The sequence below is a fragment of the Tachyglossus aculeatus genome, chromosome 2, assembly GCF_015852505.1.
Source record: "Tachyglossus aculeatus isolate mTacAcu1 chromosome 2, mTacAcu1.pri, whole genome shotgun sequence".
Lineage (NCBI taxonomy): Eukaryota > Metazoa > Chordata > Mammalia > Monotremata > Tachyglossidae > Tachyglossus > Tachyglossus aculeatus.
Genome location: NC_052067.1, coordinates 50,482,965 through 50,508,653, shown reverse-complemented (window position 1 = coordinate 50,508,653; position 25,689 = coordinate 50,482,965). Strand labels below are relative to the sequence as shown.

Sequence of the window (25,689 nt, the reverse complement as noted above, 5' to 3'; positions counted from 1 at the left end):
CTGAGAAATCTAGGGGAGGTTATAGACACCCGGAGGCCCGGGGAAAGGTCAAAGAACTGCCTCAGCCCTCCCTGCCCCGTTGGCCTTCTCTGGCCTTTTGGGCAGTTCTCTGTAAAGAGACACAATTCAAGTCTCCGGTCGTTCATTCTCAGTGTCTTTTGCAGGCTCCTCCTCCCCCTCCCATCCCCTTACTGTGGGGGTTCCCCAAGGTTCAGTGCTTGGTCCCCTTCTGTTCTCGATCTACACGCACTCCCTTGGTGACCTCATTCGCTCCCACGGCTTCAACTATCATCTCTACGCTGATGACACCCAGATCTACATCTCTGCCCCTGCTCTCTCCCCCTTTCTCCAGGCTCGCCTCTCCTCCTGCCTTCAGGCCATCTCCATCTGGATGTCTGCCCGCCACCTAAAACTCAACATGTCCAAGACTGAACTCCTTGTCTTCCCTCCCAAACCCTGCCCTCTCCCTGACTTTCCCATCACTGTTGACGGCACTACCATCCTTCCCGTCTCACAAGTCCGCAACCTTGGTGTCATCCTCGACTCCGCTCTCTCATTCACCCCTCACATCCGAGCCGTCACCAAAACCTGCCGGTCTCAGCTCCGCAACATTGCCAAGATCCGCCCTTTCCTCTCTATCCACACTGCTACCCTTCTCATTCAAGCTCTCATACTATCCCGTCCGGACTACTGCATCAGCCTTCTTTCTCTCTGATCGCCCATCCTCGTGTCTCTCCCCACTTCAATCCATACTTCATGCTGCTGCCCAGATTGTCTTTGTCCAGAAACGCTCTGGGCATGTTACTCCCCTCCTCAAAAACCTCCAGTGGCTACCGATCAATCTGCGCATCAGGCAGAAACTCCTCACCCTGGGCTTCAAGGCTGTCCATCACCTCGCCCCCTCCTACCTCACCTCCCTTCTCTCCTTCTACAGCCCAGCCCGCACCCTCCGCTCCTCTGCCACTAATCTCCTCACGGTACCTCGTTCTCGCCTGTCCCGCCATCGACCCCTGGCCCACATCATCCCGCAGGCCTGGAATGCCCTCCCTCTGCCCATCTGCCAAGCTAGCTCTCTTCCTCCCTTCAAGGCCCTACTGAGAGCTCACCTCCTCCAGGAGGCCTTCCCAGACTGAGCCTCTTCCTTCCTCTCCCCCTCGTGCCCCTCTCCATCCCCCCCCATCTTACCTCCTTCCCTTCCCCACAGCACCTGTATATATGTATATGTTTGTACATAGTTGTTACTCTATTTACTTTACTTGTACATATCTATTCTATTTATTTTATTTTGTTAGTATGTTTGGTTTTGTTCCCTGTCTCCCCCTCTTAGACTGTGACACCACTGTTGGGTAGGGACTGTCTCTGTATGTTGCCAACTTGTACTTCCCAAGCGCTTAGTACAGTGCTCTGCACACAGTAAGCGCTCAATAAATACGATTGACGACGATGATGATGTGGGAGGAGAAAGGTGGCGACAGAAATGGGATCTGAAATAGCTGGGCAGCTACCGGGAGTCAGGGCAACCAGCTCGGGTCGCCCGCCGCCCTTCTCCGTAGGTTGACTCTCCAGCGGCCAGTGGGGCAATCTTTTCCTCGCTTCACTCGCTAATCCTGAGATTCCTGGTTTAAATAATAATAATAATGATGGCATTTGTTAAGCGCTTACTATGTGCAAAGCACTGTTTAAACCAGCGCAGAGACCAGGTGACCCTGCGGAAGACGAAGCCACCTTCTCCTTTGGGCCAAGCCTGGCCGCAGGATGAACCACCTGTCCCAAAGAAGCCGCGTGGCGTAGTGGATGAGCCTGGGGGTTGGAAGGTCATGGGTTCTAATCCCAGCTCCGCCACCCATCTGCCGTAGGACCTTGGGCAAGTCATTTAACTTCTGTGCCTGTTACCTCATCTGTAAAATGGGGAGCCCCACACGGGACAGGGACTGTGTCCTACCCAGTTTGCTTGTATCCACCCCAGCGCTCAGTACGGTTCCTGGCACATAGTAAGCACTTAAATACCATAATTATTATTTTTAGTATTAATTATTAAACCAGTATCAGTATGAGTGGTAAGACCAAGGCCCAAAGCAAGTTGGGTAAATGCAATAGCAAACCCATGGGCCAGGCCTTGCCCGAATAATAATAATAATAATAATAATAATAACAACAATAATAGCATTTATTAAGCACTTACTATGTGCAAAGCACTGTTCTAAGAGCTGGGGAGGTTACAAGGTGATCAGGTTGTCCCACGGGGGGCTCACAGATGAAGTAACAAGCATGGAGAAGTTAAGCGATTTGCCCAAAGTCACACAGCTGACAAGTGGCGGAGCTGGGATTTGAACCCATGACCTCTGATTCCAAAGCTTACCAAGGAGCCCAGCTCCAGTGTCTGTAGCCACAGGGTTCCCCCTTCCCCGGCCCAGTAGAGAGCCCCGGCCCAGCAGGAGAGTCAGGCAGAGCCTCAGACCCCAAATCCGCCAGGGGAGGGACTCGGTGCTGGCTATGCCAGCCTCTGAGTGGGGAATAAAGCTCGCGGAAATCGAGGTTATGCAACTCTTATTTTATTCGTTTGGAACCAGAGCCCATCCTGAGCCCTGGGCAGTGGAAAACCAAATGCGACACTTTGTGACATTGCACAAGGCAAACCTCCTTTTCAGCTAGGGCCCAGGCCAGGAATCCCCGGAGAAGGGCTCCCTCGGTTCCCTCCCTCCCTCGCCGTGGATCATCCTCATCTTCTGTAGGCGTAGCTGGATCTCCTCAACCCGTACCCTAAATGGAATTTGAGCAGATGAGCCGGCCTTACTCGAAGAGCAGCTGGGCACAGGCAAGCGCTCAGTACAGTGCTCTGCACCCAGTGAGGGCTCATTAAATACGATTGAACGAATGAATAGATGCCCCAAATCACCTCACACTGGGGCCAGCGTAAGGAGCAGAGCCAGCAACTCACCTCACACTTCCACCTCTAATGCTCAGAGAGACAATCCTGCCGATTTCTTTCCCCCAGACTCGGCGATACAGTTTTTCCCCTTGCCTGCCAGATTCTTCCTGCCCCGAGCACAGACTGGCCGAGTCTCCCCGCGGGCCCCAGACCCTCTTCTCTTCCCCCCGCTCGCGCTCAGAGCTCCGCCGACCCACCATTTGACTCATCTAACATTGACGCTTGGACTTGTAGCAGGGCACAAACCTTTGGGGTCGTTGGGCCTGGGCAGGTCCCATAACTCCGCGGCCTCTGCCTCCTGCCTGATGTCTCGTCGCTTGTGAGGGGGCTTGCAGACTCCTGCTCTCTTTGGCCCGTCTTTGAGACCTGCAGGGATGGGTCGGAGCAGGTGTTCTGTAGGGCAGGGAAGAGGGGACGGGAGCGGGTCCCAGGAATTCTGGGCAGCTCAGTTAGCGGAAGCAGCACGGGAGTAGGTGGGAAGTGGTGCGGTTCTTGCTCTAAGAATATACTAAGTGCAGGTTTCTCTCTCACCTGCTCCAACGCCTGGTCTGGGTTTTAGAGATGAGTTCTCCTCAGCTCATGGGGCAGAGGTGGGAGTGGGGGAAAGCAGAGGCAGGGAGCTGGAAGAACGACTCCCGAGTTGTAGCTCCCGCTTCACCCCCAACTCGGGACACCATCTGTCCCGAGCCACTCTCCTGGCTGTTAGTTTCCCTTTCTGTGAGCCTCGGATAGCGGCGCCGAGGGAACCTCTTCATTCACTCAGTCATATTTATTGAGCCCGTGATGCTAAGCGCTTGGGAGAATGCGATACAGAAATAAGTCTGCAGCGTGCACTAGCTCACGCAGACTATTTATTGGTTTTTCTCCCCGCTGGAAGCCCTCCAAATGGTAGTAATAGTATTCATTAAGCACTGCCTCTGAAACCAGGGAGCTAGCGAGAGGCAGAGGTCCTGGCATATTCAGAATAAGAGAGGATTAGAGGAGAGTTAGGTTAGAGAAGCAGCCTGAGTGGAAAGAGCACAAGCCAAGAAGCCAAAGGACCTGAGTTCTAACCCTGGTTCTGCCACTTACCTGCTGCGTGACCTTGGACAAGTCCCTAAACTTCTCTGGGCCTCAGTTTCCTCATCTGCAAAATCGGGATTCAAAAGACCTGTTCTTCTTCCGACAGACTGTGAGTCCACGTGGGACCTGATGATCTTGTGGCTACCTCAGTGGTCGGCACGTTGTAAGGGCCTAAATGCCACAATCATCTTCATCATGTGATAATTCCCAGGCACTCAAACAATAGAGTAGTGCCTCCCCTTGATCTGACTGGTGCAGATTGCAAAGAGAACGGGACAAGATAGTAACAGTACTTGCCGCTCCACGGCAAAATAATTGCGCCCTCGCTGCCTGCAGAGCGCAAATAAACTTTATTGCTGGGGAGCGGTTGGCCTTGGTCATCCTAATAAATGTGCTAAAACACACTTATTAACTGCGGAGAGCATTCTCCTAAGTATTGGGCTACATATATGGGGCTTGCAATCTAATTAAGAGGGAGACTAGGTATTTCATCCTCATTTTACAAAGGAGGAAATTGAAGCAGCGCTTAGAACAGTGCTTTGCACATAGTAAGCGCTTAATAAATGCCATCATTATTATTATTAAGTGATTTGCCCAAAAAGTCACACAGCAAATAGATGATAGAGCCTCCAGATCTCTCTCTCTCTCTTGCTCTCCTGTCCCAGAGCCCCTAATGTGCTGGAGGGTTTCCATCCTTACAGAAAGGGAGACTAGATAATTGGAGAACATGGGGGCAGCTTCAATAAAACCCAGCCCCATAGAGCCAGCCAGGGGAAAAGATAAAAAAAAAAAGGTCAATAGACCAAAAGAAGAATACAGCACATGAATGACGCTACAAATGAATGTGGTTTGTTTTTAAATGGAATTTGTCGAGCTCTTTCTACGTGCCAGGTACTGCGTTAAGCTGTGGGATAGAAAGAAGCCAGTCGGGTTGGACGCAGTCCGTGTCCCACGTGGGGCTAACAGCCTGAAACCCCATTTTACAGATGAGGTAGCTGAGGCACAGAAAAGTGAAGTGACTTACCCAAGGTCCTCTGACTCTCATGCTCTCTTCACTAGTTCGATTTCCCTTATCTGTAACTTATTTTAATGTCCACCTCCTCTTGTAGACTGTAAGCTCCTTGTAGGCCAGGATCACATTCACCATTATACTGTGCTCTCCCCAAGTGCTTAGTACAGTGCTCTGCACATAGTAAGTGCTCAATACCACTGATTGATAGACAGAAGCAGTAAGGCTTAATGGAGAGAGCGTGGGCTTGGCAGTCAAGAGGACCTGGGTTCTAATCCCGGCTCTGCCGCTTGCCCAAGATCACACAGGAGACAAGTCACTTCACTTCTCGGGGCCTCAGTTAGCTCATCTGTAAAATGGGGATTCAGACTATAAGCTTCGTGGGGGACAGGGACTGTGTCCAACCTGATTAACTTGTGTCTACTCGAGTGCTTAGAACAGTGCTTGGCACATAGGAAGGACTTAACAAGTCCCATGGGTATTTATTGAGCACTTACTCTGTGCAGAGTACTGTACTAAGTGCCTGGGAGAGTACAACTGAATTGGCAGATACGGTCCCTGCCCCACGAGTCTGAATAATAATAATAATAATAATAATAATGTTGGTATTTAAGTGCTTACTATGTGCCAAGCACTGAGCACTTACTCTGTGCAGAGTACTGTACTAAGTGCCTGGGAGAGTACAACAGAATTGGCAGATACGGTCCCTGCCCCATGAGTCTGAATAATAATAATAATGTTGGTATTTGTTAAGCGATTACTATGTGCCAAGCACTGTTCTAAGCACTGGGGTAGATACAAGGTGATCAGGTTGTCCCACATGGGGCTCACAGTCTTCGTCCCCATTTTACAGATGAGGGAACTGAGGCCCAGAGAAGTCAAGTGACTCGCCCAAAGTCACACAGCCGACAAGCGGCGGGGCCGGGATTTGAACCCATGACCTCTGACTCCAAAGCCCGGGCTCTTTCCACCAAGCCACGCTGCTTCTCCAAAGAACTCATCTGAAGCACTCAGATGGCTGAAAAAGCAGACTACCAACGTCAGTAGAAGACCCAAACCGTAGACACAAGGCAGATTTAGACAGGAGAATCTACCTTATTATTTTGAAAAACTCGTTATTTTGAAAATAATTTTGAAAAACTCATTAATTTGAAAAACTCATAAAAGGCACACCCAGTTTGACCCGGTAGTGACCTGTCACTACCACCTCCTCCCCAGAACTCAAAGCTAATCTTTAAAAAGCCGTATTAAAGCGGAGGCCAATACGATCAGGCCAGCGTGAATGGAAGCATATCCTAATTACACAATTTCACGTCACACCAGGCAAATATGTATTGCACAGGATACCGGTCACGGGCAGTTGAAATTCCCCTTTTGGTTGAGGTAACTTATGTATTCCACAGGATACTGGTTACGGGCAATTGAAATTCCCCTTTTAGTTGAAGTAACTTTCCAAAGCTTTCCTTTACAGCAGGGATGGTGGAGTAGGTTTGAAGATCCGTCACCCGGACATTCCCTGCCGAACGGAAGCTCGCTGTGGGCAGGGACTATCGCTGTTTATTGTTGAGCTGTACTTTCCCAAGCGCTTAGTACAGGGCTCTGTGCACAGTCGGCGCTTAATAAACCCGATTCAGAGAATGAATGCGTCTCAAGAACCATCTCTTGAGCCTGGAATATTCTTTCCATCTTTCCAGCGACATCGTCTCCGCCATCAGGGAGCACTTATACACCCACCCACGGAGATGGTCCGCACCTGCGAGCACTACCGATGGTCTTCTAGAGGAAGATGCCGGCGGAGTACGGGGACAAAAGGGAACAAGGACAGGGAAGTCGTACCTTGTTCCTTGATTCCGACGGGAGAAAACAGAGGCTGCTGGCTGGAGAGCTTTGGCTTGGCCCCACTTCTCACCCAGAACTCGTCCGCCGCCAGCAGTAAGTTCTCCTGCAGCCGACCTGCGTTTGGGGACACGGAGTGGAGCAATTAGAGAACCTGGAGCGGAGTTCAAGGAACTAACTGGACTAACTGGAACTAACTGGAAGCTCATTATGGGCAGGGTACGTGTCTGTTCTATTGTACTCTCCCAAGCGCTTAGTACAGTGATCCGCATATAATAGGCCTTCCAGGAGGCCTTCCCAGACTGAGCCCCTTCCTTCCTCTCCCCCTCGTCCCCCTCTCCATCCCCCCCATCTTACCTCTTTCCCTTCCCCACAGCACCTGTATATATGTTTGTACATATTTATTACTCTATTTTACTTGTACATATCTATTCTATTTATTTTATTTTGTTAGTATGTTTGGTTTTGTTCTCTGTCTCCCCCTTTTAGACTGTGAGCCCACTGCTGGGTAGGGACTGTCTCTATATGTTGCCAACTTGTCCTTCCCAAGCGCTTAGTCCAGTGCTCTGCACACAGTAAGCGCTCAATAAATACGATTGATGATGATGATGATGACTAGGCGCTCAAAGACGATTTGACTGACTGTGGGAAGCGGGCGTCACCATATTAAGCAATGGCATCTCCCAGGAATTCAAAACAGAGTGATCATGATAATGATAATAATGCTATTTGTTAAGCGCTTACTATGTGCCAAGCACATAAGCCAGGTGATCGGGTTGTCCCACGTGGGGCTCACAGTCTTAATCCCCATTTTACAGATGAGGTAACTGAGGCGCGGGGAAGTGACTTGCCCAAAGTCACAAAACTGACAAGTGGAAGAGGTGGGATTAGAACCCGTGACCTCTGACTCCCAAGCCCGGGCTCCTTCCACTGAGCCACGCTGCTTCTCAGCACTCAATCAATCGTATTTATTGAGCGCTTACTATGTGCAGAGCACTGTACTAAGCACTTGGGAAGTACAAATTGGCAACATATAGAGACAGTCCCTACCCAACAGTGGGCTCACAGTCTAAAAGGGGGAGACAGAGAACAAAACCAAACATACTAACAAAATAAAATAAATAGGATAGATATGTTCAAGTAAAATAAATAAATAAATAGAGTAATAAATATGTACAAATATATATACATATATACAGGTGCTGTGGGGAAGGGAAAGAGGTAAGATGGGGGGGATGGAGAGGGAGACGAGGGGGAGAGGAAGGAAGGGGCTCAGTCTGGGGCTCACTAATTCGCTCAATCGTATTTATTGAGCGCTTACTGTGTGCAGAGCACTGTACTAAGTGCTTGGGAAGTACAAATTGGCAACATATAGAGACGGTTCTCCCCTCGCTGATCTCCTACTATGGCCCAGTCCGCACCCTCTGCTCCTCTAACGCCAGCTTACTCACTGTGCCCCGATCTCATCCATCTCGCCACGGACCCCTTTCCCAAATCTTTCCCCTAGCCTGGAACTCCCTCCCGCTCCATATACTCCAGACCATCATTTTCTCCACCTTCAGAGCATCCCTAAGGTCCCATCTCCTCCAAGAGGCCTTCCCCGATTAAGTCCTCCTTTCCCTGGGTCGCTCTCCCTTCGAAATGTGACCTTTGGACACTGCATATTCGCCCCACGCCCAACCCCACGGCACTTGTGTACGATCTTTAAGTTATATAAATTATTTCTTCATATGTTTATCTCCCCTTCTGAGCCGTAAACTCATTTTGGGCAGGGAACATGTCTGCTAAGCCTCTTGTATTCTCCCGAGCGCCTAGTACAGTGCGCTGCACATAGGAGGTGCTCAATAAATACGATTGATTGACACGGGACTCACAATCTAAGTAGTCAGTAGTATTTGAGCACTTCGTGTGCAAAACATTATACTAAATGCTTGGGAAAGTACATCAGTAAGGCACATTCCCTGCCCACAGCGAGCTTACAGTCTAGCAGGGGAGAACTGAGGCACGGAGAAGTTAAGTGACTTGTCCAAGGTCACACAGCAGGGTAAGCGGCCAATGTGGCAATAGAACCCTGGTTCTCTAGGTCTCCCAAGCCCGTCCTTTTTCCACCGATTCCCTGATCTGGTGTGGATTTCCAGAAGAGTCGGCGGGTCCTTCGAAGGGCCTGGGTTCTAATTCCGGCTCTGTCCCATGTCTTCTATGTGCTGTGTGACCTTGGGCAAGTCACTCATCATCTCTGGGCCTGAGCTACCTCATCTGTAAAATGAGGATTACGAGTGTGAGCCCCATGTGGGACAGGGACTCTGTCCAATTGGGTTAACTTGTATCTACCCCAGCGCTTAGAACAGTACTTGGCACATAGTAAGCGCTCAATAAGGACTATCATTATTATTATTATTATTAGCCATTAGTCAGTGGGGGTGGATGGGGAGGGGAAGGGAACCTAGACTATGCCCTGCCTGCAGTTTTGGAGAACGGAGGCAGCGGACCTCCACGAAAGAGTTGGGCAGCAATAGATCAGCTAATGGGGAAGGGAGGAAGGAGATTCTCTCCTTTTGCAAAAATCTGAGACCAACTACACTCAATTCTGCCAAAACATATGTGGAGAGGACACCATAAGGGAAAGTTCCTCTGACGAGGCGAGCCCGTCAGGAGACCGGGTGAGGCAGAGTCAAAAGAAACAGTGGTGTGGGTCTCCTCTACCCATGGCATAGTGGCCTGCGAGTCAGAAGGTCATGGGTTCTAATCCCAGCTCTGCTGCTTGTCTGCTGTGTGACCTTGGGCAAGTCGCTTCACTTCAGGGGGCCTCATTTACCTCATCCGCAAAACGGGGATTGAGACTGTGAGCCCCATGTGGGGCAAAGCACCTTGTCCGACCCGATTTACTTATTATCCTCCCCCACCACCCCTCCGCAGCACTTAGTACAGTGCCCGGCACGTAGTAAGTGCTTAACAAATACCGTAACAGTCATTCTCCCTGACTTTCCCATCACTGTTGACTGCACTACCATCCTTCCCGTCTCACAGGCCCGCAACCTTGGTGTCATCCTCGACTCCGCTCTCTCGTTCACCCCTCACATCCAAGCCGTCACCAAAACCTGCCGGTCTCAGCTCCGCAACATTGCCAAGATCCGCCCTTTCCTCTCCATCCATACCGCTACCCTGCTCGTTCAAGCTCTCATCCTATTCCGTCTGGACTACTGTATCAGCCTCCTCTCTGATCTCCCATCCTCATGTCTCTCCCCACTTCAATCCATACTTCACACCGCTGCCCGGATTGTCTTTGTCCAGAAACGCTCTGGGCATGTTACTCCCCTCCTCAAAAATCTCCAGTGGCTCCCAATCAATCTGCGCATCAGGCGGAAACTCCTCACCCTGGGCTTCAAGGCTGCCCATCCCCTCGCCCCCTCCTACCTCACCTCCCTCCTCTCCTTCTCCAGCCCAGCCCACACACTCCTCTCCTCTGCCGCTAATCTCCTCACCGTGCCTCGTTCTCGCCTGTCCCGCCGTCGATCCCCGGCCCACGTCCTCCCCCTGGCCTGGAATGCCCTCCCTCTGCCCATCCGCCAAGCTAGCTCTCTTCCTCCCTTCAAGGCCCTACTGAGAGCTCACCTCCTCCAGGTGGCCTTCCCAGACTGAGCCCCCTCCTTCCTCTCCCCCTCGTCCCCCTCTCCATCACCCCCGTCTTACCTCCTTCCCTTCCCCACGGCACCTGTATATATGTATATATGTTTGTACATATTTATTACTCTATTTTACTTGTACATATCTATTCTATTTATTTTATTTTGTTAATATGTTTGGTTTTGTTCTCTGTCTCCCCCTTCTAGACTGTTGGGTAGGGACCATCTCTATATGTTGCCAACTTGTACTTCCCAAGCGCTTAGTCCAGTGCTCTGCACACAGTAAGCGCTCAATAAATACGATTGATTGATTGATTACAGGTGCGGAACCAGCCCCTGCATTCTAGGGAAGGGCATGGCCTTCCGTGATCCGAGGTCTCGCAAATATGCGAGACCCACTTTCTGGGTGGCTTTTGGAGTTTTCCCCCCCAACGTCAGCCCACATCCTCCGACACCCCCCAACCCCGGCACGGCTCCGACACTTACTCCCCCAAAGCTTCTGGGACGTCCTCTTCGGTTCAGGCCCCTCTTTAGAGCCCCCCTCCAGCTCGGCCACCGAACGCCTCTTCAGGTGGTCACGGAAGGCCAGGTCCAACTGCTCCTTCTCCTTCAGCTTGTGCATCACCACTCTGCTCGAGTACAACTGGCTCTCGGGCTTTCGCCTGTCCCTGGCGGGCCAGCCGAAGAGCCGGGTCGACGCGGCGCTCCGAGGCGGCTTCCACAGCACCCGCTGGCCCACCTGCCTGTAGAAGCCGCCTTTCCCGGGAGCCAGGACGCCCCGGGGACTGGCTTTTTGAAAGAGGTATTCCACTTTCACCTTGTCCTCGTCTTCTTCCGTCTCCTCCTCCTCCTCCACCCCCACCACCCAGTAGTCCTCCAGGTCTTCGGGGTCGGACAGAGACGGACTCCTCGTGGCCTTTTTCTTCAGCGAGGAGGCGGCCCTGCCTCCGTCCGCCGCTTCTCTGATCCTCGAACGGCTTCCGTACCCCCGCCCGCCGGCCACCTCGGGGGGCAGCTCCTCGTCCAGGTAGCCGCTTCCCTTGATCACCTCCCGTCCCATCCGCTGCGGGCCCTTCTGGAAGGCGGAGGTGCTCTTCTCCACCACGAAGTCGGGGGCGGCGAGGTCCCCGGAGGACTCCTCGTCCCACGAGGGCCCGTCCTCCGCCCCGGACGCGGCGCCCGGGTGCTTCCGCGGGGCCGGGCCGGGGCTGTGGCGGCAGCTGGCGTCGATGCTGTCGAAGCGGGCCAGCCAACTCGGGGGAGAGATGTACCTCTTGAATGACTCTTCGCCCCAGAGGCTCTTGGCCGGGCTGTCAAAGGAGCTCTGGGCCCTGGGTTTCGGCTGGGGGTCATCAGCCTCCATCTCCTGGGTCTGACTGGGCTCTTCCTGGGTCCGGGAGCCAGAAGAACGGGCCCGTTTGGCCGCCGGGGACCAGGCCTGGCCCGCAATCAGCGAGGCGATACTGCCCGGTCGGTCCCCCACCTCGGCTTCTCCCACGGACGCCCTGACCAGCTGCGCCGGCGCGTTTTCCGCACCAAGGGCCCGTCCCTGGGTCCCTCCGCCCGGTGAGGCTCCCGGATCCTCCTTGGGTTCACCCGGGTATGCCCCCGCCGGCATATCCGCCACCCCGGGGGGGTCGTAGAGCACGCTCAGCCCCTCGCAAGAGCTGACCGAGTACAGGTCGCACGGCCCCACGCTCTCTGGGAGAGCCTTGCTGGGCGCCACGTCGAACAGGGGGATGGTCTCTTTAAAGGACTTCCAGAGCTGAATGGCGGGGGCGCCGGCCCCGTACTCGATGCGCACCTCTTCCTTCTCGAAGGTGTAGCTCCCGGAGGAGAGGTTTCTGTACTGGCCGCTGCCGTCCGGGGGGTTCTCGGCGGGGAACTCCTTTTCCGGCCCGACGGCGGCCACGGCGGCGTCTGCTCTCTCAGGGCCGTGTCCCGGCTCTCGGGGGGGCCCGGGGGCCTCACGGCCGTCGACCCCCGTCCGGCGCTCCCGGGGCTTCTTCTCTTGGTTTTCCGGCGGCCGGGCGTCCGTCTGGGTCTCCTTGGTCTCCGTTCTCTTCCCCGGAGTGCCGTGCTGGCGGAACCGGGCGGTGTGGTAGAACACGGGGGAGGGAGGGTTAAAATACGGTCTGCAGTTCACCCTCGCGGGCATCGAAGACTGGGACACAAGGAACCCGGGGTAGTCGGGAAGGCCGAAGGAATAGTACGGAAGGTACGGGTTGCCATTTCGGAAGCCTGGGGAGGAGACAGACACGGGATGATTCGGCTCGCGCCCTTAAAGTCCCAAGTCGCCAGACTTTTCCAAACTGGGGAGGTGGGGCGGACCACCTAGGACAGCCAGACTGGACGTCAAAACCCGTCAGGGGACTCTGATCTCCTGAGGTTGAAGAAGGGTGGTAAGAGGAGGATGGCCAGCGAGCTATCGGTTTTCACCCACAGACCCCAAAGCTGGAATTTTAGTCTTGGGGGACAGGGCCTGGTGGAGGGACTTAAGTGGGTACCCCGATAGCAACTCTCCAGGGGAGCTGGGAAGGTTAAGTGCCTATCAACTCTGTGTTGTGCTCTCCCAAGGCCTCAGTATAGTGCTCTGCTCACAGCAACCACTCAATACATAGCATTGACGATAATGATAATAATAGTAACAACTATGGCATTTGTTAAGCACTTACTATGTGCCAGGCACTGTTATAGAAAAGAGCAAATCGGGTTGGACGCATTCCCTTGTCCACGTAGGACTCACAATCTCAATCCCCACTTTCCAGATGAGGTAACTGAGGCTCAGAGAAGGCGAAGTGACTTGCCCAAGGTCACACAGCAGACGAGTGGCAGATTCATTCAATCGTATTTATTTATTCAATCAATCAGTCATATTTATTGAGCGCTTACTATGTGCAGAGCACTGTACTAAGCGCTTGGGAAGTACAAATTGGCAACACAGAGCAGAGCCGTGTGGTGCCTGCCTACTTGTTTCGTTGTCTGTCTCCCCACTTCTAGACCGTGAGCCCGTCGTTGGGTAGGGATCGTCTCTGTTGCCGAACTGTACTTTCCAAGCGCTTAGTAGAGTGGTCCGCACACAGTAAGCGCTCAATAAATACGACAGAATGAATGAACCGGGATTAAAACCCATGACTTTTTGACTCCTAGGCCTGTGCTCTATCCACTATGCTAGGATGATAATGATAAGTTCACAAGGGTGGCAGCGAACGAGTGGCTTCCGTTTTCATCTCCAGGCAGTCTGCCGAGTGCTTAGTCCAGCGTTCCGCACACATTTAGCGCTCGATCAGTACGACCGATCGGTGGGGACAAATGCCTTTGCTATTCCTGATGATCCCGAGGGACTGTGGGACATCATCAGCATCATCAATCGTATTTATTGAGCGCTTACTGTGTGCAGAGCACTGTACTAAGCGTTTGGGAAGTACAAGTTGGCAACATATAGAGACAGTCCCTACCCAACAGTGGGCTCACAGTCTAAAAGGGGGAGACAGAGAACAAAACCAAACATACTAACAAAATAAAATAAATAGAATAGATATGTACAAGTAAAATAGAGTAACAAATATGTACAAACATATATACAGGACAGCCATCTTGTTGGGGAAAACGGGAAAATCCAGCTGACGTTCCGGTGGAAGTTCAGACGGGGGCAAGGCCAGGTTGTCTCCAGAGGAAACCACGCGGCTCAGGGAAAACATGCAAGGGGAGAGAAAGATATCAAAGGTTGCAAGCTACAGGCTGCGCTGGGCGATGAGAGCCCTCCAACTCCTCGGCTGGAGCAAGAAAACCCCGAAAACACGTTACGCCCTATTAGGAGTGTGAGTCCAATTCTGAACGCCAACGGAGAGACTAGCAGCACAAGTGTGGCATGTGAGTTCAGGCATGTGAATCTCTATATGTTGCCAACTTGTACTTCCCAAGCGCTTAGTACAGGGCTCTGCACACAGTAAGCGCTCAATAAATACGATTGAGTGAATGAATGAATCTAGTCCTGCAAGGCAGAGAGCCGAGCTCCTCACATCCACCCCGCTGCCCGTTTAGCCGGGAAGAACCGTCTCCCTGGGAGAAGAGCTCCGGTCTCTCCTCAGACCCAAGCCACCGAGTTAGCAAGGAAAAAGTCAAAAGTTGGTGTCTCTGGGCTCGGCCCCTGGTTTTTTAGAGCAAGAGGAAACGTGTCCACCGACTCTGCTCCCTCCCAAGCGTTTAGCACAGTGCTCTGCACCTAGTAAGCGCTCAATAAAGACAATCGATTGAGAGTGAACCGGTATTGTTCCCTTCACAGAAGAGCAGGCAGAGGACAAACAGCGGTTAAAGACGTGAGGGCTCGGCGCCCAGAATAACGCTCAGAAGAGGCTAGGAGGGGAAGTTTCAATTCTGAAAAGCCAGTGCTCGGCCCCGTAGAGTTCGGTGGGAACTCACGCCTGCTGGCACTCAGGCGAGCATCAATCCCCCCCACCTCCTTGCTGCTGCATTAAAGCCCCCAAAGGGTCTGCAGAGGTGGGAAAGACTGAGCAAAGGTGGTAGAACTCGCCCCAGGGGTGAGGATACTTCTCCACATCTTAGGGTCTAGCTCCCGCCGCCTCCCATCTCCATCTTCAGGAGCAGCCACGGTGAATAGGCACCTGTCTCGGAGTGGGGGAAAAAAAAAACTTAAAGAAGGTCCCACTTAGAGGCGTGGGCTAGGTGGCCACTTATGGGCGCCGCACAGAAGCCCTTGGCTTGAGAGGTTCATTCGTTCAATCGTATTTATTAAGCACTTACTGTGTGCAGAGCACTGTATGAGCATTTGGAAAAGTATACTACAACTATAAACAGCAACATTCCCCGCCCACAACGAGTTCACAGTCTAGAGAGGGGGAGACAGACAGCAAAGAAATAAAAGTACAGATATGTATAGAAGTGATGTGGGGCTGGGGTGGGAGGGCAAGTCAGGGTGACGTGGAAGGGAGTGGGAGATGAGGAAGTGGGGTTTAGTCGGGAAAGGCCTCTTGGAGGAGGAGATGTGCCTTCGATAAGGGTTTGAAGAGAGGGAGAGGAACAGCCTGGTGGATTTAAGGAGGGAGGGCGTTCCAGGCCACCGGCAGGCGGGATGGAGGCCCTGGGTTGTAGTAGAAGTGAAGTGTCGTAGGAGCGGGCAAGGCGATGATGGCCGAGGCTTGACATTGGGAAGGCAGAGAGTGGCCAGTTTCCTCCAGACTCCTCATAGAGGAGGCAGCGGAGCGGGGAATTAGACACCCCGGCAGACGTTTCCCCTCCACTGCCCTTGACCCTGCCTTACCACTGCCGATAGCGCTGTTTGGGGCCTCTCCAGCTTTAAGCCGGCAGCAATCCACGTAGGCCCCAGCATCAAGGTAACGTGCCAAACTGGGGCAATACCAATCCCGTGTCCCACTGCCAGCCGTTGAGCAGGGAAGGGTGGGAGATGCAGTGCGGCCCAAGGGAAGCCCCCTTCCCCTCACCTCCAACCAGATTTCTGACCAGGATTAAAGTGGAGAAGCTGGGGGCGACGGCTACTTTGATAGTGGTGGTCCTGCCCCTCATCTGGGGGAAGCAGGTGGAATTTAGATCCCGGCAAAGTGTCTGCAGCAGGAGCTGCCAAGGGATCATTTTGGCTTCAGCAGTTAGGAAGGGAAAACACCCGGGGGCCCGGATTTACCCGAGAAAGCCCCCAACAGGCATCTCCACCTCTTGTTTCAGATTTCATTCCCCGTGGCCATCGGGTCCCTGTTCGCCCATGTGGTAGGAAGCTTGAAGCTGGTAGGGACTCTCTGGGGAGTGACCAGAGGGGCTTCAGAAGCTTCCATGGTCTCTCCTTACCCCCTGAGAGCCCAGCTGCTCAGGATATCCACTTCAGGGCCGTCGCCCCACTAGCCGGACAGCAGCTCTGCAGGTTTTTAAACCACCTGAGCAGGAGACACCCAGGAACACACGCCCAGGACCCACGCTTTGATAAGGTCCCTGCCAACGGGTCAAAGACAACTGTTCCGGAAAGGGCCTGAGACTTGAGCTAGTCTGACGGGGCCAGTCCCGTAGGCCTAAGGGCAGAAGCTCAACCCGGCCCTGCAAGCCAACCCAAATCAGACCTGCCCAGGGCAAGAGAGACTATAGCCAGAGCACGTGCCTAGTTATTCTGTCGTATTGAACTCTCCCAAGCGCTTAGTACAGCGCTCGGCCCCCCGCAAGTGCTCACGTATCATGGACTGATTGACTGACACAGCTCACTGCTCTCAAAGAAGCTTCCCTGCTGCCAACATCTCCCTGGAAGCCAGAGAAGGCATTGAGTCTCTGCCATTGGACCTACATAGTAAAGCAGCAATCCTTTGGACACTAAAGAAGAGAGGTCATGGGGTGACAGGAGAGTGGAAGGCCAGCGCTGACTTGCCCAGGGGAAGCACTCAGTTCAGTGCTTTGCACACAGTAAGCACTCAATAAATACCACTGATTGAAGGGGAAGATTCATTTGTATATCTGTATATATGTCTGTACAGATTTATTACTCTTTATTTTACTTGTACATATTTACTATTCTATTTGTTTTGTCAAAGATGGCCATCTAGCTTTACTTCTATTTATTCTGATGACTTGACACCTGACCACATTTTGTTTTGTTGTCTGTCTCCCCCCTTCAAGACTGTGAGCCCACTGTTGGGTATGGACCGTCTCTATGTGTTGCCAACTTGTACTTCCCAAGCGCTTAGTACAGTGTTCTGCACACAGTAAGCGCCCAATATGATTGAATGAATGAATTTAAAGGCTTCTTCTGAGGAGCTCTCACACCTGGAAGAAAAAGCCTGTGGCCCAGAAGAAGGGAAAGGGTCGTGCTTAGGGAGAAGGGGAAAGTAGTCTTCCATCTTACTTACTCGGTTTGGCCTTACCTGTTGCAGGCACACAGTAGGGGCTGTAGATTTGACTCGGGTACCAAGGGCTCGGCTGGGCGTAGAAGAAGGGCCTCGGGTGGTGGCTGTTGCTGCTACTGGAATAGGAACCGCTCGCTGAAGTTGGGGTAGAGCTCATTTCCTAATCTGAAAGACAACCACCGTCCGATTTCAGAAAGCACCAGGCCCAAAAGGCTCACCTCGCCCACACCTCTCGGGCCCGGAGATGCGGCTGAGCGCTTGCTTTCGAGAGCTGAACCGGGGTGGTCCCGAGACCCTAGGAGTTCGAGGAGAGGGCTCTAATAAAATAAAAACACCCTTCCCACTCCGGGGGCTTCCTGATGAACGGCGGCCCGGTTGCGGGGGGAGCCTCCTTCCCATCCCACCCACCCAACTCACCTGAGCGGGGAAGAGACGGGTCAACTTGGGAAGCACCCTGGCTGCAGGGAAAGAGGGAAAAGAAAGCACAGCTGAAGGGACGAAGCGGGCAACGGAGAGGGCAGGAGGACCCCTTGGTCCATGGTCATAGGGCGCTGACCCAAGACTTGGCTTCCCCCAAGCCCTCCCTCCCTCCCTCCCAAGAGTTTGGTGCCTGGAAACTGACCCGAGGCAAGAAGCAGGGAAGGAGGCACGGCCCAGGAGAGGGCAGGGGAAGCCTCAGACAGACAGACAGACAGACAGACACACACACACACACACACACACACACACACAGAGACAGACAGACAGACAGACACAGGACAGACCCCTCTCCTTGCCCCTGGGGGCCACCCAGGATGCCAACCCCTGCCGAACCGAGCCGAGTCGAACCGAACCGGGCTGTGATAGCCGCCTCTGCAGTTGGGGAGGCCGCACCCCCGGCCCCCTCCTTTATGGTGCTGCCGCACCTGCGGGCCCGAGGGGGCGGGGGGCGGGGCCTACCCGGGAGGGGGCGGGGCCTGACGGGGAGGGGAGGCCCCGGATAGGTGGGGGGCTCGGGGGGGCGGGGCCTGGAAGGGAGGGGGCGGGGCCTGGAAGGGAGGGACCGGCCCGGGTAGGTGGGGGACTCGGGAGGGGCGGGGCCTGATAGGGGGGAGACCCCGGGAAGGGCGGGGCATGATAGGGAGGGGGCGGGGCCTGGAAGGGAGGGGCGGGCCCTGATTGGTGGAGGGCTAGGGAGGGGCGGGGCCTGGGAGGGAGGGGCGGGGCCGGATAGGGGAGAGACCGTGAAGGGCGGGGCATGATAGGGAGGGGCGGGGCCTGACTGACGGGGAGGGGAGGGGCCTGGAAGAGAGGGCGGGCCCTGATAGGGGGAGGGATCGGGAGGGGAGGGGCCTGGTCCGTGGCCTGAAAGGGGGCGTGGCGGGTCCTGATAGGGGGAGGGCTCGGGAGGGGGCGGGGCCTGACAGGGAGGGGCGGGCCCTGACTGGTGGAGGGATCGGGAGGGGCGGGGCCTGGTAGGGGAGAGACCGGGAAGGGCGGGTCCTGATAGGGGGAGGGCTCGGGAAGGGGCGGTGCCTGACAGGGAGGGGCGGCCCCGGATAGGTGGAGGGATCGGGAGGGGCGGGGCCTGATAGGGGAGAGACCCGGGAAGGGCGGGGCATGATAGGGAGGGGGCGGGGCCTGACTGACGGGGAAGGGAGGGGCCTGGAAGGGAGGAGCAGGCCCTGATAGGTGGAGGGATCGGGAGGGTCGGGGCCTGATAGGGGAGAGCCCGGGAAGGGCGGGGCATGATCGGGAGGGGGCGGGGCCTGACTGGCAGGGGGCGGGGCCTGGAAGGGAGGGGCGGGCCCCGATAGGTGGAGAGCTCGGGAGGGGCGGGGCCTGGTTGGGAGGAGGCGGGGCCTGACTGACAGGGAGGGGCGGGGCCTGACAGGGTGGGGCAGTCCCTGACAGGTGGAGGGGCGGGAGGGTCGGGACCTGGATGGAGGGGCGGGCCCTGATAGGGGGAGGGCTCGGGAGGGGAGAGACCGGGAAGGGCGGCGGGGCGGGTCCTGATAGGGGGAGGGGGAGGGGCCTGACAGGGAGGGGCGGGGCCTGACAGGGAGGGGCGGGGCCTGATTGGTGGAGGGCTCGGGAGGGGCGGGGCCTGATAGGGACGGGGCGGGGCATGGAAAGGAGGGGCGGGCCCCGGTAGGTGGAGGGATCGGGAGGGGCGGGGCCGGGGCCTTTAATAATAATAATAATAATAATGATGGCATTTGTTAAGCACTTATTATGTGCAAAGCACTGTTCTAAGCGCTGGGGGGATACAAGTTGATCAGGGTGTCCCATGTGGGGCTCACAATCTTAATCCCCATTTTACAGATGAGGGAACTGAGGCTCAGAGAAGTTAAGTGACTTGCCCAAGGTCACACAGCAGACATGTGGCAGATCCGGGATTCAAACCCATGACCTCTGACTCCCAAGCCCAGGCTCTTTCCACTGAGCCAAGCTGCCTGAAAGGGGGTGGGTCGGGTCCTGATACTTCCCAAGCGCTTTGTACTTCCCAAGCGCTTAGTCCAGTGCTCTGCACACAGTAAGCGCTCAATAAATACGATTGATTGATTGATTGATTGATTGATAGGGGGAGGGCTCAGAAGGGGGCCGGTCCTGACAGGGAGGGGCGGGCCCTGATAGGGGAGAAACCGGGAAGGGCGGGGCCTGGTAGAGAGGGGGCGGGACCTGACTGACAGGGAGGGGCGGGGCCTGGAGGTAGGGGGCGGGGCCTGGAAGGGAGGGGCGGGTCCGGATAGGTGGAGGGATCGGGAGGGGCGGGGCTTGATAGGGGAAAGACCGGGAAGGGCGGGGCATGATAGGGAGGGGTCGGGGCCTGACTGACAGGGAGGGGAGGGGCCTGGAAGAGAGGGGCGGGTCCTGATAGGTGGAGGGATCGGGAGGGGCGGGGCCTGAAGGAAAGGGGCGGGGCCTGGGAGGGGAGAGACTGGGAAGGGCGGGGCCTGGGAGGGCGGGGCGGTCCCTGATAGGTGGTGGGATCGGGAGGGGCAGGGCCTGGAGGGGGGGGCGGGTCCTGATAGGGGAAGGGCTCGGGAGTGGGCGGGCCTGACAGGGAGGGGCGGCCCCTGATAGGTGGAGAGATCGGGAGGGGCGGGGCCTGGAGGGCGAGGGCGGGGCCTGATAAGGGAGAGCCCGAGAAGGGCGGGGCATGATAGGGACGGGGCGGGGCCTGAGTGACAGGGGGCGGGGCGTGGAAGGGAGGGGCGGCCCCTGATAGGTGGAGGGCTCGGGAGGGGCGGGGCCGGATAGTGGGAGGGCTCGGGAGGGGCGGGGCCTGACAGGGAGGGGCGGGCCCTGATTGGTGGAGAGCTCGGGAGGGGCGGGGCCTGATTAGGGAGGGGCGGGGCCTGTAAGGGCGGGGCGGGCCCGGATAGGTGGAGGGATCGGGAGGGGCGGGGCCTGGAAGGGAGAGGGCGGGACCGGTAGGGGGCGTGGTCTGGTTGACGGGGAGGGGCGGGGCCCCATTCCGACTTGTCCTTCCCAAGCGCTTAGTCCAGCGCTCTGCACACAGTAAGCGCTCAATAAATACGATTGAATGAATGAATGAATAACCCGTCTCTTCCACGAGGCCTTCCCTGACTGTCCTCCCTCCCTTCCTTCATTCAGTGCGGCTCCGTGGGAAGAGCCCGGGCTTTGGAGTCAGAGGTCATGGGTTCGAATCCCGCCTCCGCCACTTGTCAGCTGTGTGACTTTGGGCGAGTCACTTCACTTCCCCCGGGCCTCAGTTCCCCCTTCTGTCAAATGGGGATGAAGACTGGCAGCCCCCCGTGGGACAACCTGATCACCTTGTTACCTCCCCAGCGCTTAGAACAGTGCTTGGCACGTAGTAGGCGCTTAATAAATGCCATTATTGTTATTATTATTGTACATTCATTCCATCGTAGTGATTGCGCGCTTCCTGTGTGCAGAACACTGTACTAAGCGCTTTGGAAAGGACAATTTGGCAACAAAGAGAGACTGTCCCTGCCCGCAACCGGCTGACCGTCTAGAAGGGGGGAGACAGACAACAGCATAGAATAAAACAAGCAGACAGGCATCAGTGGCATCAAAATAAATAAACAGAATTATAGATATAATAATAATAATGGCATTTATCAAGCACTTACTATGTGCAAAGCACTGTCCTAAGCGCTGGGGAGGTTACAAGATGATCAGGTTGTCCCACGGGGGGCTCACAGTCTTAATCCCCATTTGACAGACGAGGGAACTGAGGCCCAGAGAAGTGAAGTGACGTGCCTAAGGCCACACAGCTGACAATTGGCGGAGCGGGGATTTGAACCCATGACCTCTGACTCCAAAGCCTGTGCTCTTTCCACTGAGCCACGCTGTCTATATCTAATGATACTGACATATCATTAATAAAATAAATAGAATAATAAACATGTACCTAAATACGCAAGGGCTGTGGGGAGGGGAGGGGGATAGAGCAGAGGGAGGGGGTAGGGGTGATGAAGAGGGAGCTGAGGAAAAGGGGGATTTTCCTCTTTTCCCACTCCCTTCAGGGTCACCCTGATCCTTCTTTCCTTTAACCATTCATTCATTCATTCATTCATTCATTCATTCATTCATTCATTCAATCGTATTTATTGAGCGCTTACTGTGTGCAGAGCACTGGACTATGCGCTTGGAAAGCACAACTCAGCAACAAAGAGAGACAATCCCTGCCCACGATGGGCTCACAGTCTAGAGGGGGGGAGACCAACATCAGAACGAGTAAACAGGCATCAGGATAAATAAATAGAATTATAGATATGTGTATATATACACACATATTTACACATATACATACACATATATACTTATATAGAGAGTATATATCAATCAATCAATCATATTTATTGAGCGCTTACTGTGTGCAGAGCACTGTACTAAGCGCTTGGGAAGGACAAGTTGGCAACATATAGAGACGGTCCCTACCCAACAGTGGGCTCACAGTCTAGAGGGGGGGAGACCAACATCAGAACAAGTAAACAGGCATCAGTATAAATAAATAGAATTATAGATATGTGTATATATACACACATATATACACATATACATACACATATATATATGCTCATAGAAAGAGTATATATCAATCAGTCAATCAAGCAATAGTATTTATTGAGCGCTTACTGTGTGCAGAGCACTGTACTAAGCGCTTGGGAAGTACAAGTTGGCAACATATAGAGACGGTCCCTACCCAACGATGGGCTCACAGTCTAGAAGAGTATATATATATATACACACACATATATATATATACACTCTATAAGTGTATATATATGCACACATATATATACACTCTATAAGTATATATATACTCTATGTGTATATATATACTTATATATTATATGTAATATATATATATATATATATATATATACTTAGAGAGAGAGAGAGCTTATATATATACACATAAGCTATGTGGGGCGAGGAGGGGGGTAGAGTGGAGGGAGGGAGTCGACTCAGCAACAAAGAGACAATCCCTGCCCACGATGGGTTCACAGTCTAGAGGGGGGTAGACCAACATCAGAACAAGTAAACAGACATCAGTATAAATACATGGAATTATAGATGAGTATATATATATACTCCATAAGTGTATATATATACTTATATATGTAGTATATATATACTTATATAGAGAGAGAGCTTATATATATAAGCTAGAGGGGGGAGACCAACAGAATAAGTAAACAGACATCAGTATAAATACATAAAATTCTAGATGAGTATATATATATATATATATACTCTGTAAGTATATATATATATACTTATATATGCAGTATATATATACTTATATAGAGAGAGAGCTTATATATATACACATAAGCTCTGTGGGGCGGGGAGGGGGGTAGAGTGGAGGGAGGGAGTCGACTCAGCAACAAAGAGAGACAATCCCTGCCCACGATGGGTTCACAGTCTAGAGGGGGGAGACCAACATCAGAACAAGTAAACAGACATCAGTATAAATACATAGAATTATAGATGAGTATATATATATGCTCTATAAGTATATATATATATATACTTATATATGTGATATATATATACTTATATAGAGAGAGAGCTTATATATATAAGCTAGCGGGGGGAGACCAACATCAGAATAAGCAAACAGACTTCAGTATAAATACATAGAATTATAGATGAGTATATATATATATATACTCTATAAGTATATATATATACTTATATATGTAGTATATATATACTTATAGAGAGAGAGAGCTTATATATATACACATAAGCTCTGTGGGGTGGGGAGGGGGGTAGAGTGGAGGGAGGGAGTCGACTCAGCAACAAAGAGGGACAATCCCTGCAACGATGGGTTCACAGTCTAGAGGGGGGGAGACCAACATCAGAACAAGTAAACAGACATCAGTATAAATACACAGAATTATAGATGAGTATATATATATATATATATATATATATATACTCTATAAGTGTATATATATACTTATATATGTAGTATATATATACTTATATAGAGAGAGAGCTTATATATATAAGCTAGAGGGGGGAGACCAACAGAATAAGTAAACAGACATCAGTATAAATACATAAAATTATAGATGAGTATATATATATATATATACTCTGTAAGTATATATATATATATATATATACTTATATATGTAGTATATATATACTTATATAGAGAGAGAGCTTATATATATACACATAAGCTCTGTGGGGTGGGGAGGGGGGTAGAGTGGAGGGAGGGAGTCGACTCAGCAACAAAGAGAGACAATCCCTGCCCACGATGGGTTCACAGTCTAGAGGGGGGGAGACCAACATCAGAACAAGTAAACAGACATCAGTATAAATACACAGAATTATAGATGAGTATATATATATATACTCTATAAGTGTATATATATATACTTATATATGTAGTATATATATATACTTATATATAGAGAGAGCTTATATATATAAGCTAGAGGGGGGAGACCAACAGAATAAGTAAACAGACATCAGTATAAATACATAAAATTCTAGATGAGTATATATATATATACTCTGTAAGTATATATATATATATATATACTTATATATGTAGTATATATATACTTATATAGAGAGAGAGCTTATATATATACACATAAGCTCTGTGGGGTGGGGAGGGGGGTAGAGTGGAGGGAGGGAGTCGAATCAGCAACAAAAGAGAGACAATCCCTGCCCACGATGGGCTCACAGTCTAGAGGGGGGGAGACCAACATCAGAACGAGTAAACAGACATCAGTATAAATACATAGAATTATAGATGTGTATATATATATATATATATACATATGTGTGTGTGTGTGTGTATATATATACACATATGTGTGTGTGTGTGTGTGTGTGTGTGTATATATATATATATATATATACATAAGCACTGTGGAGCACGGAGGGGGGTAGAGCCGAGGGAGGGAGTCAGGGTGACGCAGAAGGGAGGGGGAGCTGAGGAAAAGGGGAGCTTAATCTGGGAAGGCCTCCTGGAGGAGGTGAGCCTTCAGTAGAGCTTTGAAAGGGAGGAAGAGGGATTGTTTGGCAGATCTGAGGAGGGAGGGAGTTCCAGGCCAGAAGCAGGACGTGCCCCTGCCCCTCGCCCCGCAGCGCTTAGGCCCATACCCATAATTTATTTATTGATATTACTGTCGGTCTCCCCCTCTAGACTGTAAAATCATTGTGGACTGGGAAGGCGTCTGGTCTGTCAGATCGTTTGTTTGTACTCTCCCTGGCCCTTGGTAGTGTGCCCTGCACACAGTCAGCGCTCAGTAAATACGACTGACTGCCCACCCTCTACCTCAGAGAAAACTTCACAAACCCGCATCTGTGTCCCCAGTACGTCCCCGCCAGCCCATGTTTTCGCAGTCAGAGCAGAGCAGAGACTGGAAATTACTATTTACATCCAATGCTAGTTGAAAGACCACAAGGGTTTTCTCTTTTAAATCTGAATTCCCCATTCAAACGCCTCCCGCGGCCTGTTTAGTTGCCAGTGGTGACCCGGCTTCGGAGTTAACTCGACTGCTGGATTACGAACCTCTTATCCAAGGACTTTGAAACCAAGCCTGCTTCATGCATTCCACAAGGCAATAAACAATTTCTTCCGGAAAATGGTTTTTCAGTGAAATGCGCCTTTTCAGATTCCAAAATCAAAACGGGAGAGAATACGGACCAGAGAGCATTAACGCGAGGGAGATTTCACAACCTCCACGGTTTGACACGAGTACATTTTGGGTTTTTGGATCTTGAATTTACGCATCGCTTCTGAAAATATTATCCTTCTACTCCCAGTCTCACTGAGGGCCATGTCCTTTCCGTTGCCGGTCTTGGGGCCGCCGCAAGGTTCTTGGAACCTGCAGGAATGGAGAAAGCCCCGGGGCTGGGCCCCGT

At 52.5% G+C, this 25,689-nt stretch overlaps 1 protein-coding gene across 2 annotated transcripts; it reads right to left on the bottom strand.

Moving 5' to 3' along the window:
- Positions 1-2,564: 2,564 nt before the first annotated feature.
- Positions 2,565-17,774, bottom strand: LOC119920696. Of its 2 annotated transcripts, none has more exons than XM_038740884.1 (6): positions 17,737-17,774; positions 17,338-17,484; positions 10,946-12,700; positions 6,837-6,953; positions 3,176-3,322; positions 2,565-2,760 (listed from the first exon to the last, which is right to left on the bottom strand). In XM_038740884.1, the coding sequence occupies exons 2-6, from the start codon at positions 17,474-17,476 to the stop codon at positions 2,720-2,722; spliced, it is 2,199 nt and encodes a 732-aa protein (XP_038596812.1). In that variant the 5' UTR covers positions 17,477-17,484; positions 17,737-17,774; the 3' UTR covers positions 2,565-2,719. The 2 variants fall into 2 exon arrangements, with proteins under 2 accessions (XP_038596812.1, XP_038596813.1); XM_038740885.1 differs by having other exon boundaries at positions 3,176-3,295.
- Between the last annotated feature and the right edge of the window lie 7,915 nt (positions 17,775-25,689).

Excerpts from the sequence above, each read along its gene's own strand:
- LOC119920696 (XM_038740884.1), bottom strand. The coding sequence starts at position 17,476 with ATGAGCTCTACCCCAACTTCAGCGAGCGGTTCCTATTCCAGTAGCAGC. Across the intron at positions 12,701-17,337 it reads CTACTGTGTGCCTGCAACAG|GCTTCCGAAATGGCAACCCG; the intron begins GTAAGGCCAAAC and ends TCTCCTCCCCAG. Across the intron at positions 6,954-10,945 it reads GTCCCAGAAGCTTTGGGGGA|GTCGGCTGCAGGAGAACTTA; the intron begins GTAAGTGTCGGA and ends CCCCAAACGCAG.